Source organism: Cataglyphis hispanica, chromosome 20 (genome assembly GCF_021464435.1).
Source record: "Cataglyphis hispanica isolate Lineage 1 chromosome 20, ULB_Chis1_1.0, whole genome shotgun sequence".
In the NCBI taxonomy this organism is placed as follows: domain Eukaryota; kingdom Metazoa; phylum Arthropoda; class Insecta; order Hymenoptera; family Formicidae; genus Cataglyphis; species Cataglyphis hispanica.
In genome coordinates this window covers 667258-687205 of record NC_065973.1, presented here as the reverse complement: position 1 = coordinate 687205, position 19948 = coordinate 667258, and the positions used below count along the sequence as shown (strand labels likewise).

Genomic DNA, 19948 nt, shown 5'->3' with positions numbered 1-19948 from the left:
AGGTGCATTCGCGAGGTAACCTCGCGAGCAATATTTCGAGCGCCAGAAAGAGTTATAGAGATAAAGAGAGAAAGAGGGAGAGAGAAGATGGTTGCGACTGGGAACAGTGAGAGTGAGTCCCCACTTCTACCTCGCCACCATTGGGTCATGATGTTGTAATGAATTATCACTTGCAAAAAATGCAAGAGAAAGAAAGAGGAGGGAGAGGAGGGGGAGAGAGAGAGAGGTAGAGAAAATGTGTAATAATAAAACGAAATCTCTTTCCGCAAACTTTCACCTTTTCTGCAAAACTTTCAATACATTAAAAATTTTTTGCGGGTCCGTCTTATATTAGTTTTGCGGAAGATTAAATAAAGATTGGAAAAACTTGCACAACAGAATTGAAAAGATTTATACAACAAAATTGCTAGTTGACTAGTATTTAGATATATTAGGATATTAGTTATGTTAATAGACAGTCATATATATTTAGATTATATAGGTTTGTTTAAATTTAAAAAAAAAAAAAGAAATTATATGCGAGGAAATAGAAACGATTGATGATACAATAATTTGAATCAGGTCTCTGTATACTAATATATACAGCATAAACATGTTTATTAAAGTGTTCAAATGCCACTTGATTCGTTATGCAACATCATTTTGATGAAAGTGCGCTAGAATATTTGCTTCAGAGAAGAATGATATGCATGTAACCATGATAAGCGATTTTACTACTTGATGCATGTGGGAAAAATCAAATAATTTGCATGTCATCGCGCCTCGAAACATAAATCTTTTTAATTAGTATCGATTCCCGTTACTAGAGTTTGGAAATTGGCTGAGCTTTTATAAAATATAAAAAAGTATATCTTCTAATAATTCTCCTATAAATAAAATATAAAAAATATGTAAAAAATTATTAAATAGAAATATCATAAAATTATTACAAAAATTATTATCATATAAAATTTATAATATAAATTACACATTTTTAATTGATAATTTATTCTTTCTCTCTCTAATAGATAATTTTTTGAATTTATATTATATTTATATCTTTTTTATTTGTATAATTCATATTTATATTTTTTTTAATTATTGAATTATATGTCGTAATTATTATACTTTATAGAGTTATAATTTTTTGATTCTATAAAAGAGCTTTTAAGATATTTATAAGTTTTTAATCAAGTTATTAATTTATATTGATAATAGGAAATTGTCATCATAATATTTTCTGACTTACTGTTATAACTCTTATCGATAACTTGTATTGGTTAGCGGTATTTATTGGCTTGAGTCTGTCCGAAAGAAGGTGTTAGTCGTTATGTATCTTCAAATGATACTCGTTACCGACCGATGTTTGAACCAATTCTTCAATAGATCTGTAAACGTAAATTTATTTATGCGTTGGAGAAAATAAAATTATAATTCTTACATTTTTATATTGTTTCTACTAAGAGAAATCAAATTTATCTTAAAATATTTTTTTACATTTCTCGCATTTATATATTTATATGTTCCTATAAGATAATATTTATATTTTGATTTTTCCATACAAATATATATATTTTTTTCATATTTTCTCTTTTTTTCTTACTAATAATCTTTCACCGAAATGTCAGATTAAATTTTATAACTTTTGATCGACTTAAAGTAGCTTGAAGAATATGAAGAATCTTTTGAGAATTTAAACTTATAGAAGGTAGAAATGAAAGATTTTCTTTTAATTCTTTCAATTCTGAATTAATAATTCTTTATAACGGAATGTAAAAAATTGTTCTTTTTAGATTTTCAAGCTGTAAAGTGACTTTGTTAGAAGATTAATAAAGCAATTCCATCTTTGATCTTGATAAATATATTTGTACATTTTTATAAAGCGCTACATTATATTTTTTAATGAATATAAACGTTTTTATTTTCGTCTTTGTAAATATTACGTTTTACTGAAATGTAAACAGACTTTTCAAATTTGCAGTTGCACTTTTCTCATATGCAACTCACAATGTTATTTATAAAAATCGCTTCATAATATTAAACGGGAAACTTTCGAAACGTCTGACTTGAAAAAATTCACGTTACATGCCTGCAATATGTGGACAAGACAAAAAATTTCGGCATGTCGCTATAGTGCGATGGGAGGGGGAAAAAATTGGAATCTGGAGAAATGATTGATGGCAAGCTCGATGCTGCAATTTCGATCTGTGCATCCAATTCGTTAGTATTTTCTTCTGGTCTTTATTGCTTCAGTCAGAAGCAGCTGCGATATAATATATTGCACGTATTCAAATACACATACACATATAAATTTATATTTTAATTTAATATAAGAATTAAAATGAAATAAGGAAATAAATATTTCTTAATTTAGTAGTAATTAAATTAATATAATTATCTTTTAGTATAATTTTATTCTTATTTTTTCTGTTATATATTATAAATTTTGAATTTAAATTCTTTAGAATTTAAATTCTTTAGAATTAATATGTTCACAATTTAAGTGCAAATAATTACAGTTTAGTTTTGTTCTCGCTAATGAAAAAATACGGAATGTTCGTGAAATTGAAATAATTATAATTTGTAATTATATGTAGGTATAATAATTATATGTAATAATTTTATTAATTCGTCAACCACGTGCCACTCCTCTTTCAATTTTTCGATTGTTATTCTGCGGCAAAGGCGGGAAGGAATGTGGTTCTTGAAGACCTCGGCGATATCTCATTTCTGGGAGAGAAGTTTGATAAATGCTTTCCTTTAAGAAGAAAAAGAGATACGACCACTAGTCTTCTCGACACAATTTTTTTTTTAGTTAATTGGCCGACGAGACTTGTTTTAATTAAACGAATGATATTAGAATAGAGAGATATTTGGAGGGAGGAGAAAAAGAGCGAATACGATCAATTGAGAAATTGAAGTATCAGGTAAACTAATCTCTCGCAAATTCGAACCCAGAAAGGTCTTTCTGTAAGGGAGAATCTTTGGAGCTCTTATGTATGACCTTGAGAAGAAATATATTACGAAAAGAGAGAGAGAGAGAGAGAGAGAGAGAGAGAGAGAGAGAGAGAGAGAGAGAGAGAGAGAGAGAGTAAACGGAAGGGATCGATTCCTTGGACAGATTAAGCGCATGCATGCGAGACTACTTCCCTTACTGCAGTTCGCGAGCTTTTTAAAGGTTGAAGGGACCACTCATGAAATTAATTCCGTTGATTTATATTGATATTAACATATAGACAATTTCTTTGCTTTACTGCAAATTTAACAATCTAATAAATAACGATATTTATTTCTAATATTATCTACTTATATGTATGTAGACAAATACGTATGTATTCTATGAAAAAGGAAAAGAAAATGGTTAAAATTATTATTTATAATATTATTTTACATACAAAAAATTTCTTTATCACATTAAATATCGTATTAAAATTTATTATTAAATATTTTTTCAGAAAATAAGAATAATATAAAAAAATCTCTGATATAATAAGATATATAAGATAATTAAAATTAAATAAATTTTTTTTACGTAAGATATATCACGTTTAATGAAATGAATGAATTTTTAACAAAAATGAAAGAGAACAAGGAATATTTTAGAAAGTTCTTGAATTTTAAACATATAAAATTTATATGTATGGAATAGTCTGCGTGTAGGTGTATATATGTGAAAAATGGAATTTTTGAAAAATTTATATCAATTTTATTGTGAGTGCAGTCACGTAAAAACAAAAATATATGAATTGCAGGCGCAAGATGCAAGAAAAGATCCTACCGAATTCAACTCACGTTTAAATTTTTGGGAATTATGCATTCTGTCATCTTGCCTATTGTGGAATAAGAATACTTTTGCGAATACATTTGCTTCGGTTAAATGTTTAAAAAATATTTTAATACTGACACTGTGTTACGTATTACTTATTCCAACCTTTTATTAATTTTATTAACTATATTTCTTAAATAAAAAATTTTTAATAATTCTTTTTGTTTTTTTAGAAAAAAATATACTTTCTTCTTTTTAAAATTTTTTTTCCTTTTTTTAAATGTTTTTTTTTTTTTAGATTTTCTGTTCGATGATGTTTTATAATGCTTCTAAATCCGAAACTTGTATATTATAATTTATAATTTATAAATTTATAACTATTCAATGAATCTACGTTTTTCAATATTCAAAGAGATGAATGTAACTGGCGAACTTTTCAGGATTTTCATGAATTTCCTGAATAACAAAGATATAATGCGTCAGATATATAAAATGCACTGTTAATGATAAAATTAAAATAATATAATGATGATTTTTCACTGTGATAAATTTCGATCGCGAATATTTCGCTGGTATTTCGCGTTTGCAACGAGATGTAATGAGATATTAAGTCGGTCACATACAGGCACGATCAGCCTTGACGTGTATAAAAGTGGCCTTTACGCTGGCAATAAATATTGAAATCGTATCGATCTCGCTACGAATCAACCGCTCTTGCACTCTAGCATCGTTGACAAACGCGATACATCAACATTATCGCCACTAAAATTAAATAAAATTTTACTTCGCATTGTGAAGTTTCATATCTCGGTTTTTATTCTTGCTAAAAATCACTAACAAAATAAGATTTTTATCTTCCTTTATAATTTTTATTACATTATAATTTTTTAAAATTATTTTAATATATAAATGAATAATTCTCAGAACAGCCATTACTTCTTTAGATTTTTACAGCTGCAATCATCGAATTTTTCTTTGAGTAATATATATTAATCGTCGCTAATTTTATCATGAAAAATTATTAATTATCTCTATTATAAATTATAAAATTCCATTCTACCGTGAATCATACGTAATTGTCAGAAATTCTCAGGAATCAGATTGTCGCGTTGGCATGTCCGACAAATTCCGCTCGTTCGAGCGATCGCGAATTTGCGCCCGACAGTTTCGGAATTTCGTTGGGACGCGAGACAATGGCTCACTTTCGCGACCATGTCGGTAGCGTGTGAATTCGCAAATAAATTTTGTGGGCATCGTTATCGATTTCCGCTTGAGAATTAGGACAATCGACTGGATGCGACAGATAGAGCAGGCTTATATGTATAACGTGGATAGTCCCATCTGTGTCGCGACGTAGCCGCGAATATTAAAGTTATAAAGCTCTTTATATGTATATACATATATAGTGTCCCAAAGATAACTCTCATTGTCAGTCATTTTTGACATCTAAGAAATAAGATGTAGAGAAATTTGTAAATATATAACTATTTATATGTAAATATTTTTTATATATTTTATTATATTTATTTGCTTCTAATCTTTAATTGTTATAAATTCTTAATATTTTATATCTAAATTATTTAGAGAACGAGGATACAAAGATTTTTACACAATATTTATATATTATTTATTTATATTATTTTACGATAAATATACAGTGTTTTTTTATGCTCTGAATCTCAAATTCTATTTTTGTTTGAAGATTTATTTTTATTGAATTTCCATTAAAAGATCTTTGTGAAATTTTTGTACTTGGCAAATCTGAGTTAATCTGATCTATCAGCATAAAACGGAAAGTTATCAGAGAACACGAATATCTGCCGTATTAATGATTGATGTATCTTGATCTCATCGCGCTGATAAGCTTATAAAGAAGCGGCTGATATTCATCCTTTCTGTAAGGTAACACTAATTACTTCTGTGAGCTACTTGAGAGCTCTCATCTATCGAAAGCTGATAAGTTTAACTTCGTTAATAACTTCGTTATTTCGCGAAAAAGTGAACGAATGCTTTCCAATTCAATGTAACGGAAATTATATCGCAATTGTAAATATTTATTTGATTTATATTAGTTATTTTTGCTATGATTTTGCAAATTTTTCTTTTTTATATTTTTATTTTAGCATTTTTTCCAGTTTTGTCATTTTTTGCCATTTCGCTTAATTTATTTGACATTTATTTTCTTTCCCTCTTATTATATTTATTTTTCTTTCTCTCGCGAAATGCGAAGAATTATGGAATATCATAATCTGTTTATATCTCTTGTTTAGCATAAAGCGGAACTTCAACAGAAATTATGGTAGCCTCTCAATAATTCTAATTTAGAAGCCCGGAGCCTTTTCACTCTCTTCGGAATATTTTTGTCTTTAAATCTGAAGCCATATTTAGAGAGATTTTTTTCATGTAGAAAAGAGTAGCAATATATTAAAAAGTATCTTTCACCTTGTTTATGATATTTCTTTCATTTTTTCTTTTTAAAGTTTGATATTTCTATTAAAATAAAACATGTGATTCCTATTTGCACATAAATATTTTATTATTTTATTATATAAAAGTCTGTATTATTATCTTAAAGATTTTGCTGAAAAGTCCGTTCTACTTTATTTGATTGCTCGGCCATTAGGACCAAGAACAATTTTTTCCTGTGCCATCAGATATTCATCACGCGAAGACGGTCATTTTTCAAATCGTTTATTCTTGAGTGTTGCGTTGCGTGCTTTTACGTCGCATTAAATGAGAAGAAAAAGACTTGCGTAGGCGCAAGAGAGAAAGAACATTGGATTTCATTTAAACAGAATGCACGTCGTAGCATCGTGGAGCTCGTGATAAATGCTTGTTCTCTTTTTCTTTTTCTCTTTCCAACGAAAATCTTTTTTATTGTTCACTGCCTTGGTAAGAGTTGTCAAGGAAAGGTAGTTGCGGGGAAATTGTTGCGTATTTGCTGGAGAGCAATCAGTCCGATGTAACGCAGAATCGTACTCTGCTGTACTTCACGTGGCAGATAAGGTGGTTTTATCTCCCATTTGTAAGTCGCAATTACACGCGGTTTCTCGTGATACGATACAATTGCGAATTATCGTAAAAATCCACTGTAATGCAAGAATTGCTCAACGAGATTAAATCAGATTAATGGAAAAGGGAAAAACAAGTGGGAAAAAGGAAATAATTAACATTAGTAGGAAAATTTTTATCGCTATATCGAAAAACACGTTTCACAAAATACAATAAAACTCGAGTGTTTCAGTTTGTGATGATTATAATTCTGAATAAAAAGTGTGATAATGTCTAAAAGTATTATTTTGTTTTTTATTAGAGATACTCCATATGGTTTCCAGTTTTAAAATTCTTATTTAAATTAAATTTTATTTTTTAATTTTACATTAATATTAAATATTCTATTATCTCAAACTAAAAAATATTTCTTTATATTTTTTTTTTCCACAATTTTTCCTATTTTTTTCTCTGGTAACATTGTTTCCACATATTTTCTATGCATTTTTTTTCTATGTTTTTCTTTACTATATTTTTTAAAATTTTGTGTAGTAATATAGTCTCTCTCATTTTTCATTCATAAAATTTTTCACATAAATACATGTAGATATCTTCAAAACAAAAAAGTCTATATTTTTTTATAATCAGAATATTTTCATTTTCCTTACAAGTGGGAAATTTCACGCTGATGTTAGTCAGAGATCAGCTTATAAAGAATGTTTTTTTTTCTCTCTTAAGAGGGAGCAGGGAGAATATTATTCTTATTTTGACGTGACCTTTGCGCAAAAGAAGTGCGCGCGTGTGTGTGTGTGTGATCGTATGTATTTTGCGATGAGGGTCCGATACAAGGCAAGGGAGTAAACTTCTTTTTACAACTGTCAGCACGCCTCGATGCGAAACGGTATAAGTATTGATGATTGTTCTCTCTCGCGAAATCGCGTCTCTCTTTTTTCGGAGCGTTTTCCCTGACTGAGAGTGAAGGGGATGGGGATTGCCTGTCAGTTGCTTTGCGCGAAATTCGTCGTCGTTGATCACAATTTTGCCAGACGGAATTGTTATTCCGATCGCCTCGATGAAATTCACTATGAAATTCAATCATCGACGCGAATGCATAATGTGCATAGCCATGAAGGAAAATATCGTAATGGCAAGTAATATAATAACATGAGAGAGACATTATTATTCATACTTGCAAATGTTCTTGATCATTATATTATTTTCTCGTCTCTCTTTTTCTTTTCTTCTCTCTTTTTCTCTTCCTTTCTCTTTCTCTCTCTGCCTAATCTCTCAATCCTATTTCGATTTTATTATCTAAATACGACAAAATAGACGTCCGATAAATTAATTTACGCCATTTCTTGTTTAGGTTTAAGCAGAACTGTCAAAAGTAATCAAAGATAGAAGTATAAAGACAAATCTCAATAAAATAAAATTATATAAATAAAAATATATAAATCAAATAAATAAAAAAAGAATATGGAGAGGAAAAGTCTTTTGCTAGAGAAATATGAATATCTTTTTTGTCCCATTTTTTTGCATCCCTTTGTGTAGAAATTGTGCGAAAATAAAATTACAGGTTGCGAATAATATAGCTTGAAATTATTCCCCAGTAGATTTTATTTAATTCTTTGAGCATCTCTGCGGAGATAAAAATGTATTTTTCTAGATTGTTGCATTGTTATATTTGTTACTTTCATTCTACATTTTTATTACTTCTGTTTATATTTATTTATTAAAGCAAATAAATTAATTTTTTTTTTAGTAAAATGACCGAAACAGAAAGTTGCAAAAATATTGGGTCATAATATTGGTTAATTAAATATTATAATATGTTATTATTATAAAAATATTAATAATGATATAATTCTCTTTGTTGGAAAATTATATATTATGTAGTAAGAAATATTGAAGGAGAGAAAAAAAGCGGAATCACTTTTGAACGTCACACAGTCTAGTTAGACTATCGATCAATCATGCTCTTTTCTGTCTTCGGTTAACCGCGAACAAGCCCGACTACCGTGACGATGTCGCCGCTAAATTAATTCGCTGCGTAAAATGCGGTAGCTCATAAAATATTGACACGGGAAATGTTACAGGCTAGATTGGGGAACGAGGATATGATTAAAGATTACACCAGCTTCCTTCCGCAATATAACATCGTTTATTTTCCATTCCTTTTGTGTTCTCTCTTTATCTCTCATTGGCTATTACGTTCTAATGGAACAAAATTGACTCACTAAATTACGTGCGTTTAACGAAAAAGATGTCTTATGTTCCGGTTTTTTTTAGAAAATTCTTAATTTGTGATAGTATCTATTTTTTCTGTGAAAAATATTTAAGAAAAATCTGTATTTTATATAGAAAAAATAGACATTTTTATACATAAAAATAAAAATTGTATATATTTTATATATAAAAATTTTATTTATATAAGATAAACTTAAAATTACAAGATATAATTTGCAACAAAATACTTTAGTTGAGTCAATTTTACTCCAATACGATGCATTTATAGTTGCTTTGCTTCTCTCTCTCTCTCTCTCTCTCTCTTCATTCCCATTTCTCATTCTTGTGTTCGCGTAATTTACATAAATTATCTACATGTCAGTTCTTTCATCACGTTTTCTCATTCGCACTTAACTCTACTTGCTGCATGTGTTTGATTTGCCGCTAGACACAACGTCTACGTCGCCCTAAAATTGCAATGAACCGCTAGAATCGCTCAACGCTACGCATTTTTTAGGCCCAGTGTACAGCGCGCTACTTAAGTTACACTCTTGTTTCTTTACAAGATGAAATTTTCTTCAGCGTCATTACATAGATTGTCAGATTAACATTGCTTTTGCACGAACAAACTATTGATTGATTATTTCGCTGGCTGAAAAGTGTTTCTTTTTCATGTATGTTCGAGAGTAGCTATTATCATTGATAGAAATATCTCTGGAAATTTTTCAGAAATTCGAGAGTTTCTCCGTCCAATATTAATTAACGGGTTTTGTGTCGAGAAAAAAATTTACTAAGGTCCATTTTTGCATTTCTAGTTTGATGCTGAAGATTAAATAATCGCTTGATGCATTAAAAAAATGTTTTATTTTCCAATATTTTTGAATGCATAATTTTAGCATCTTTTGGCGAATGGATCTTTAGGCGTATTTTTATTCTTTCATATTAATGTCGATGTTGAAATTTACTTAAACGGAAGCCCGATAAAACATGTCTAAACGTTTCGATAATAACTAATCTCACGATGTACACATAGAAAAATAAAGTTTGACGTCGATAAAGGAACTGGTGGGACTTGTGTCAGAAAAATGAAAATTTATCATTTATTTGCTTCATATTTGCAATAATGTTCTTTGCATAGTAGAAATTAATTATTTGAATTAAAAAAATTGTTATTATAACAATTAAGTGTGCTAATTATAAAGCATATAAATTAGAAATGCATTTTTTTAATTTATTAATGTTGATTTTCTTGGGCTTATAATTAATATAGAAATAAAATATTCATATGCAAAACGCGCGTTAACATAATTATTTACTGTCAACTAATCTATAACGATTGATCAATTTGTGATTATTCTTATATTTTAAGGATCTTTCTAATAGTCTCTCGGTAATATTTTACGTCGCTTTTCTTTGATGCCGATTATATGTGCTTTCTTTTAAATTTGGCAAATTTTATTTACTAGTGATGATTGATACATTTGATGATTTCATTAAGCGAACGTAAAAAAGAAATATATATTTATCAGAAATTGCACGAGAAAGTTGTGCCTGCCAGCGAATTACTCTAATTAATGTCTTTACTCGGACGGTCCGCGTAACTGTGCGCGTTAGCATAATCTCTTGTCTTCATTTATTTTCTCATCCTCGGTCTCTCTTTTTTATCGAATAATCATCCAGAAGCAGATGAAGATGGTCGATTAAATAAACCATTGATGCAGAAAAGGTATTCCATACTATGTTAATTTTTTAAGATATTTATCGGTGTGTTCTATTAAACAAACATTAAAGGAATAATAAATCTGTAAGTAAAAGATCTGTGAGTAAAAAATACTATATAATTAGAAAATAAAAAAGTAATATAATTAAAATATATTAAACTAAAAATGCTCGCTTAGAGAGGTCGCATTGAAAATAACAACTTCACTATAATGTTGATTTTATAATCGTCGAGATATTTTCTTTACGTTTTTATTATTTAATATATTTTTTCTTATCTTTATTATTGAAAAGGAAACAATTGAACCAGAGTTGATAAGATATTACAACTTTTGATTATTCAAGTACGATTATCGCAAGCAATACATTTCAATGATTTAAAAAATATGAATAAATAGAACGGAGACGGAATACCTTTAGAGATACATATATTCTAGGATGGCACAAGTAAACAGACGCTTTATTGGTCTGAAATATATATTTTTATTTCTTTAAATAATAAGCTCTCGATGCTGCTGTAGAATTTATAATATTTATTAAGAAAAAGCATCCTGTTCTTATCTTTTTTCAAATAAAAATACGAGATCCTCTTATAATTTAAAGAAATAATGATATATATTTGAACACAATGAGAGAGATGCTCATTTAATTATGTCGCCCTGGTATGTTTTTGACTAAAGTTCCCTATTGTATACATGTAAGCAACACATAAGATACGCAAAACTCGACACTAATATGTGTGTATAATATATCTATTTTACTTACAAAAACAACCATTCGCGCGCGTACACACACACATACTAAACAAGCACACACGTTTCTAAACGCTTTTATATTATTTTATATTTACAATCTGTCTCCCAACTTTATTGCTATATAGTACATTTATACAGGCATATAATATGGCGCGCACGATGAGACGTCTCTTTATAAACTCTATGTGCTGATCCATCGTGGCGTTATTGTTTCGTGATTGCGATAATATTACACACACATATGCGGTCTCGTTAACTAACTGCTTTAAGTATCTCGCATTACATATATTACAGCCTTGCATGTGCCGGCGCGCTAATTAATAATTACATCTAATTAGCGCTAACCGGGCATCTCGACGTATTTACAGAGTAAATATAGATTAACAAATCCCTTGTGATCTCGGTGCGTATGTCGCCGCACGCGTTTATCCGTGTTTCGACGTCGCTCTCTTTACGCGAGATCATTCTGCCTATATGATAATAAATATAAGATTTTATTATTATTCATTTACAAAAACACAGAAAATTAGATAAATTTTTACTAAAAAAATAATCTACGCTCGCTTTTGTGCGCACATTTATTTTTTAAATAATAATAATATATATAATATATAACAAAATAAAATATCTACATAATAATATGTAAAAAAAGTATAGAGAATATAATATATAATGTAGATAAAAAATAATAAATTATATAATAAATGTTTTTAAAACAAGCACCCTATTTTAGGAATTATAAGATTTTTTTTTTTTTTTTTTTTTTATTTTTCAATCATACATTTTGTAAACCACAATTATATTTAAAAATTTGAAATTACGTTAGATTTAAATAATTAAGTAGGTGTAGCGTTTGGCCACTTGATACCAAGATGTTTAAGGGAATTTATTTATTATTAAACTCATTTTATCTTTACGAAAATTATTGAAATCTTACTGATGAACAAAATATTGAATTTTTTTAGAAGAAAAAAAGATTGAAAACATCGATGTTTTATTAGTGATTTTTTTTAAAAATGTTTTAATTTCTTTTATAAATTTATATTTTTATCTTCAAGAAAAAGATAAAGTAAAATAATTGTATATTTAAAAACTTAATGTAATGGATATAGACATTGATATAAATTTTTTTCTTTTTTTTTTTTTTGAATAAAATTTCGGTAATTTTCTGTGGACATTAGCGAATTAATAATCGCTACTACAAATTTTTTTATAAATTCTTGCTATTTTGTTAATTTTATGACATTTGATGGATTTCTTCTATTATCGATGTCAAAAGAAAATTCCGCCTTAAAATCACAAATTGAAGCATATCAATGATAATTGCTCAGTAATAGTGTCTATTATACTCGGTAATATCCGTTTTAATGACCCCGTTCTTCGGGGGCATTAAATTCGATCTCGAATCTCTCGAAAGCGTTTGTCGTGTGCTTCCGCCAGCGATATGATAGCGGGGATTACATTACCAAGTGTATTTCGGGACAACGATTATATGGGAGGCAATTACGTGCTGCCGATCATCGCCCTAAGAAGGACGACTATGGTTGTAATTGATAGGAACTCGCACTTTGGAGACCGTAAATCCACGATTAAATTGTTTAGCTTCAATTCGAGTTTTTATCTCAAATGTTTGCACAATTACATGAATATTTATAATTAATTTTGTCAAAATTAAGTATTAAAACTTGGAAAAAAATTCTCTCAGGAAGAGATTAAAAGAAGATGCACGGCAAAACCGCACGCTTAGAGAGTGAATAAAATTTAAATACCTTGAAAAAATAAAATTTAATAATATCTTATAAAGGATTGTATACATATATAAAAGAGATATAAAATATATACATATATAATATCAATTTGTAAATTTTCAAATTCAGAATTGTTTTTTATATATCTTTTCAGATTGAGATTTATAATTCCGATTTTATTTATTTTTTTTTTTTTTGTGTTATACAAGTTTTGTCTTTGTTGTTTTCTTATGTTGTTTTTGATATCTTGTTTTATTCAAAATAAAATCATACTTTTTTGAAGTATCATTTATAAGTAGCGGAAATATATTTATAAATAATTAAAGGGGAACATATCATACATAACGATCAAGTAAAAGAGAGTACAGTTGCTAAGGCGTGCATCGCGTGACGATTAACAATCAACGTAACATATGCGCCTCGAACAAAGTTACGAATAACGGAAAAGCCAATGGTGTGTGAAATCGATAGATCCGGGCAATAAGGCTTAATTGCGAACAATGTCGATTGGCGTTTCAAAAATCGCTGGAACGAAGTGGCTCGATTTCGCTTTGGCTGGAAATTCGTGAAAAATGAAAAAAATAAAAAAAAAAGAAAGAGAGAGAGAGAGAGACAGAATGATAGGGGCTGTGAGGGATGATAAACTCGCCTTTCAGAAATAGATTTCTGGAAATCTTGTCGCGCTACACAAATTGCGACGGTGTCTTCCAACAATTGGCGCAACAGGGCAGGGCACTCTTCAGCGTATCCTTGAAGGCGTCGCGAAAGTCGCGGTTGAAATACGCGTAGATAAGCGGATTTAGGGCGCTGTTGAAATACCCTATCCAAAAAAGCACCGATACTACCGTGTTCGGGCAGTAGCAGGTCTCGCCGCACAGCGACGTCGTCAGATACCTGAAAGAATGACAGAAAAGAATCATTTTTACATTTGCTCGTGAAGTTAATCGAAGTACTTTAGGTTCGAAAATCATTTTAAATTTATTTTTGAAGAATATACGTATGTAAAAAGCTATGCAGAAAAAAATTATCTTTGATACGTCTTGATCAATATTTCTTAAAATATAATTTATAATTATATTTTGTGTCGTGAATAATTAAGTATACACAAACATAATTTAATATATGTATTTTTAGGGGGAATATTATATGTTTCAAAGTATTTAAGAAAGGAGAAATAGATTTAATTTAAAGAAAGCTTTTTTTTTTATGTAAGTATAGGGAACTAATAAAAGGTAAACGAAGGAAAATAGAAATTATTTAAAAAATATATAAGAATTAAAAGCATGTATATTATACAGTAAAAAAATCGATAAGCAAAGCTTTCTGTTTTAATCTAAAAACGCAACACACATCGTAAATAACGCAATAACGTAAATCAACGATAACGATCGTTTTATGGAGGAAAAAGTTTTTGGGAACACCACAGTAACATTAATAATCGGAAACGAGATTCGCAGAGTAAGAGGCTGTAAATCTGCAGGAAAAAGGTCAAGAGATCAACCGAATACGGTGCGCCATAATTTTCGATAAGGATATCTTAGTGCGGTATCTTGGGAGGTGCGAATACGAATATGACGTTTAGATATTTGCGGGATTTGTTTTGCATCAAAATTACGACGGGGAAATAAGTTTTTTTTGCGTTTGCCTCTTGTATTTTCTTACAGCATGTGGGCCGAGCATTTTGCATATAGATATATCTACATTATGCAGAGATTTTAAATCAATGCTTCGATGTTTACGTGCACTATCAGTGTGAAAATAAGATTCATATTTTGAATTCTTCACGCGCAGCATCCATAATTTTCATTTTTTTCTTATGATTCCGAAGTATTATCGCGCTTGACTTACACATTATTCCAAGAATTTTGTTCAGCGAGATAAATAGCTAGAGATATATATTTATTTAACACGAACAATTTTAATTGTTTTGTTAGGTTGTTTGTTTTTAACTGACAAGAATGTCTGTTGCAATTATTTTAACTCAACATTCTCAAAAATTAAAATTCAAATATTAAATATATTTAATAATTTTGAAATATTACATATTTTATTTTCTTTTTATTAAAAGAAAATTTATTTTAAAGTGCATATTCTTGAATGGCTACTTTAAATAATCTAAAAATTAATTCAAATTATTTTTTTTTTTTTTCGTAAAAATAATTATTTGAAAATGTATTTTGATATGATCTTATTGCGAGTGTATAAATCGAAATAATGCAGCTAAGAACGTAATGCGATCGTATTTTCGACCACAGACATATCATTATTAATGCACGAAGCATCGATCGCGATACCAACAAAGAACAATATTAAACAGATCGACATGGATTTGTGGTGGCAGCTATTTCCGTTTGACGAAAATTACAAAGCCACCGACATCAATCGAACAAATTGGACTCTGAAAATGCAGTTGATCGCTATTACTACTATATATATCCATTTTTATGGATTAATCTGAGAATAACATTTTCCTATATTTCTCCATTGTTATTTCTATTGTTATTCTTACATGTGTCGCGTAAAGAAATAGATGTGAGTATCGAATTTCCTACTCTAAATAGAAGAAATCAGATATATATTTATTTATATAGAAATAATTGGCGAGTAAAAAATATTTTTATTAAAGTGAGAGCTTTTAATTTTTGTTGCATTTTTTCAAAAATTTAAAAAATTTTTGTTTTATTATTTAATATATTTAATTCTATTTTCGAATTCTTAGAAATAATTATCTACCAGGACAATTGTATTTTAAAAGATATAATAAACAAAAATAAAAAAATCTTGGTGAATCTAAATAAAGCGTAATAATTTTTTACAATTTAATACAAAAATAATTAAATAAATATTGAAAAGACTTACTAAAATTCACACTTTTTTCAGAAATGTAATTATTCATGTGATAAGAGAGTCGATCCTTCAAAAGTCGACAACGCGATTTGGGAAATGGCCGAACTATGAAACTAATGCGAGCTTTTAGGTCAGTAGAGTGATGCGCTTTGTGCATTTGCATGAATAAAAACCGAGTTGCAAAATGGAGATGTCTTGTTGCACATTCATATATCTGTGTATCGCTTCGCTCTATTTTCATATAGAGCACGATTTTCAGGAAAAAGCACGCGTATTTATTTATCAGTTATTTGGTATTCAATAAAATGTTTTATTGTTATGTGCTGTAACATTAACATTACACTTTGCGAGAATCAAAGCACTGCTTCGAGTGCGTGAATAAAATAAAGTGGCATTTTGATAACTTTACAAAGATACAGTTAAATTTATTTTTGCCATACCGATTTTATTAAAACAATTTAACAGATTAAAAAGAAATATTCTTTACTTAATACAATTTTATTTAATTTTTAACAGCATGTAATTTTACAAAAATAGAATTTTTATAAATGCATTTTTATAGACATATTAAAAGCAAAATTCTCTTAATTCTTTCTATTTAAAATTGAAGTATCTTAATTATTTATATTTTTTAAATAAATTTTTAAAAGATTTTTCACCGCAAAGTTTATTTGTTCAATGATAATCTGATTATTGGTGAATTTTCTAAAAATTTATCGTTTCCTGGACTATAGTATCTTTCTTCTGCGTTTTATATTTTCTCATTATTTTAAACTTTCTCTCCCAGATAAGGTTTTTCCGGTCTCTCTTTCTAAGAAAGATCTTCATATTCTGCTACGGTCGCGCGGAGGCTTAGCAAATAGTCAAACTGCTAGCAAGCTTGCGGAGAGAGTAGGGTAAGCCCTCGGCAAACTCCATAGAGATGCACTTTCTGAGCTTGCATTAATAAAACATGGGACGGACGAGACTATACTTCTCTTTCTCTCTCTGTTTGTTGACCTTAGACATTCGACATCAGTAAAGCTCTCGTTCTTAACGACGATTCGATACATAAACTCCGCAGCAAAAATTCTTCAAAGCATCGCCAAGTGAATTTCCACTAAAACTATTTTGCTCAATGAGGTTTTGCGGTTTGTTCTCTTTTAAAGAGAAGTACATTGATATTTACAAATTTCAAATATCTTTTACTTAATCATATGGAAGATATATATATATATATATATATATATATATATATATATATATTATTTATTTTATAGTAATTTCAATTTCTCTTTTCATTTTTGTCGAGAAATTTTTTGATAATCTGAAATAATGCAAAATCTTAATGAAATAATTATCCAAAAATTTATATCGATGAATTTCTTCTGGGAAACATTATGAAGAAAAATGAGAAAATTAGCCCACTGAATTATTTCATAATTGATGCTCACCAGATAAAGAACGGTAGCCAACAGAGAAGAAACGCCCCCATAATTATACCGAGTGTTCTTGCGGCTTTATGTTCGGCCCGCCAACTTCTTGTTTGTTGTCGTATCGAAGTACCTGAAACACAAAAATAACCAATTTATTTCGCAATGCTGCTTTGGATAGAGATTTAATTTAAATTAATTGTATTCATTAAACAAACAGAACTCTCTTCATAAATCTTAATTTATTTCACAGGAAATAGGACAAAGCAATTATACTAGATTTTGGAGTGGACGACAGACATCTTATAGCCTCCTGTGCGATAATTATTGCATTTGTAATTATACATTAAATATTCGTGCCATGTAATGCAGATTTATCTCAAAGTATAAAGCTCGGGTATTAATGTATTGCGTTTCTGTGCGCGTGGGCATGTTGAATTGCTAAATTTTAATATAATTCTGATGAGAGTAACGCTGTTTACATAATGATCGCTATAAAATAATCTGAATCTGCCGACATAGAGATCGCTAGTAACAATAATAATATTGTAATGGCTTTTGTAACGTAATGCCCAACGTCCTGCTACAGAAGTCTATTGCCTTATTAATGACGCAATTGCGCACATAGCCTTCAATCGTTAATTAATTACATGAAAATCAACGCATTTATTTTGGCAAAATTAAATTGATTATTGATTACGTGAAATATTAAGATTAGGTTAATTTTTTATAATTTTTATATATTTAGTCTTTTTTTTTCTTTTTTTCCTAATTTCTAGTTTAACAAAACGATAAAAATTTCAAAAAATAAACATCAATCAGATTTACTTCAATTAAAATACAATAATTCAATTTCTGCAACGTACATTTTTTTTTTAAATTAAAGCAAATGAAAAAAATATAATTATAAAATTATTACAAAATTTTCTTTATAAGATTTTTTTTTTAATCTTATTTTGATCTATTGCGGCGCGAAGGAATTGATTATAATAAATTTAAAAATATAATCAAGTGCATAAATATTGATTGATGATAAAATTTCCCGTCGTCGAAAGTTAATCGTCGAGTTCAACGGCGAGATTTAATGAAAAACTACTCTCTCATACCATCGTGATTTTTCTCCTTCAAGTTTCTCCCTAGAATTTTCTCACGGAAGCCATTAAAAGCTGGCCTATCTAATTTCTGATATAATTACTTTGCACAACGTGCCATCGAGCGTTGCTATCGTAGCTCGCAACTGCGATAATCGCACTACGGTGTGACGCGAACATCATATACAGAAATTTTTCCACGAGCTATTAACATGCACTTGCCATTTAATCTCCTTCGTTAATATTATGTGAGAAAGTTCTCTCTCCTCAGGAGTGGAAAATAATTTTTATGCAGAAAAAGTACCTCTAATAAAATGTAATTTGAGAAAAGCCTCTCTTTCTTTTATTATTTAAATGTAATTTATAAAATTTAATATAGATATATTTATTTAAAAAAAAAAACAATTATATAAAATATACAATTTAAATGATTTAAAGGGGGGGCATTTGTTTATTTTTTTGAATATTTTTCGTATATTTTATACGCTTATATTTAGTTTAATTTTTCTCATAATTGAAATAAAATTGACAGAAACTTCAGAATAGAGTGAATTTGTCAATTTACGAACTCGTGAGTGACTGGGCAATGGCAGCTTAAGAGTTTCGTTAGCTTGTACGGAAATCTCAAATCCCTAAGCACCTTTGCGGATGTGCAGCGGGACCTCGAAAACCGCAGACAGGGCGAATTTACTCGGGTGGAGCTATATTCAGAGGGTAGAGGAGAGGAGAGTTGTTGTTTAGATAATACAGGAATAGAAGGAAGAGTGTCCGTCCGGATAGAAGGCTGAAGGGTTCGCGTGTTCGGGCGCATTGAGGCAGATTTAGGTTGGTTGATCGATGCTCAGCGCTTTCGTGCAATCAATGCACTCGTCTATCAAGATATAAGAAGCACCCGTGCATACAGGGTGCTCTTAGCGAGGGAATGCACGTGCGAGAAAGTGCATTATCAATGCATTCTAAAAGCCGATCCTTAGCTATTACATTAGAATTAAGCATAAAGAGCAAAAGACATACATCATTTGGATTGAAATTTTAGATTATTATAATAATTTTTATAAATATATATATATATATATTTAAAATATATTTGTATCTATTTATATTAAAAAGATATTTAATTATCTTATTTTTATATTACATGTTTATTTTATAGATTTTTCTTAATGCAGCAAAAAAAAAAAAAAATTTTTTTTTTTAAATTTATTTTCTCCAATGTACATTCGACTAATTTTATCAAGTTGTTTATCCGCGATCTTTCTTTCTGTTTTATTATTTATTCACAGTAGAGAGAGAGATAGATATACCAGAGGCAATTTTAAAAAATAGTCTACAAGACCGCGTGATTTCTCGCAATGTAAAATATATCTTAAAATTAATTCTAAGCCCCAAATGAAGTACTCTCGTTTTCTTGCTA

At 29.1% G+C, this 19948-nt stretch overlaps 1 protein-coding gene across 6 annotated transcripts in view; it reads right to left on the bottom strand.

Moving 5' to 3' along the window:
- Positions 1-8874: 8874 nt before the first annotated feature.
- Positions 8875-19948, bottom strand: part of LOC126857016 (octopamine receptor beta-3R-like) — a 66104-nt gene continuing 55030 nt past the window's right edge. For 5 of the 6 annotated variants that reach the window (XM_050606083.1, XM_050606082.1, XM_050606087.1 and 2 more), the window contains exons 4-5: positions 17465-17576; positions 12296-14078 (exon numbers count right to left, since the gene is read on the bottom strand). In XM_050606083.1, the coding sequence (XP_050462040.1) occupies positions 13868-14078; positions 17465-17576 (323 nt within the window). In that variant the 3' untranslated portion in view covers positions 12296-13867. Of the gene's footprint in view, positions 11903-12295; positions 14079-17464; positions 17577-19948 lie in introns of those variants that run through there. The other variant, XM_050606084.1, reaches the window with a different exon arrangement.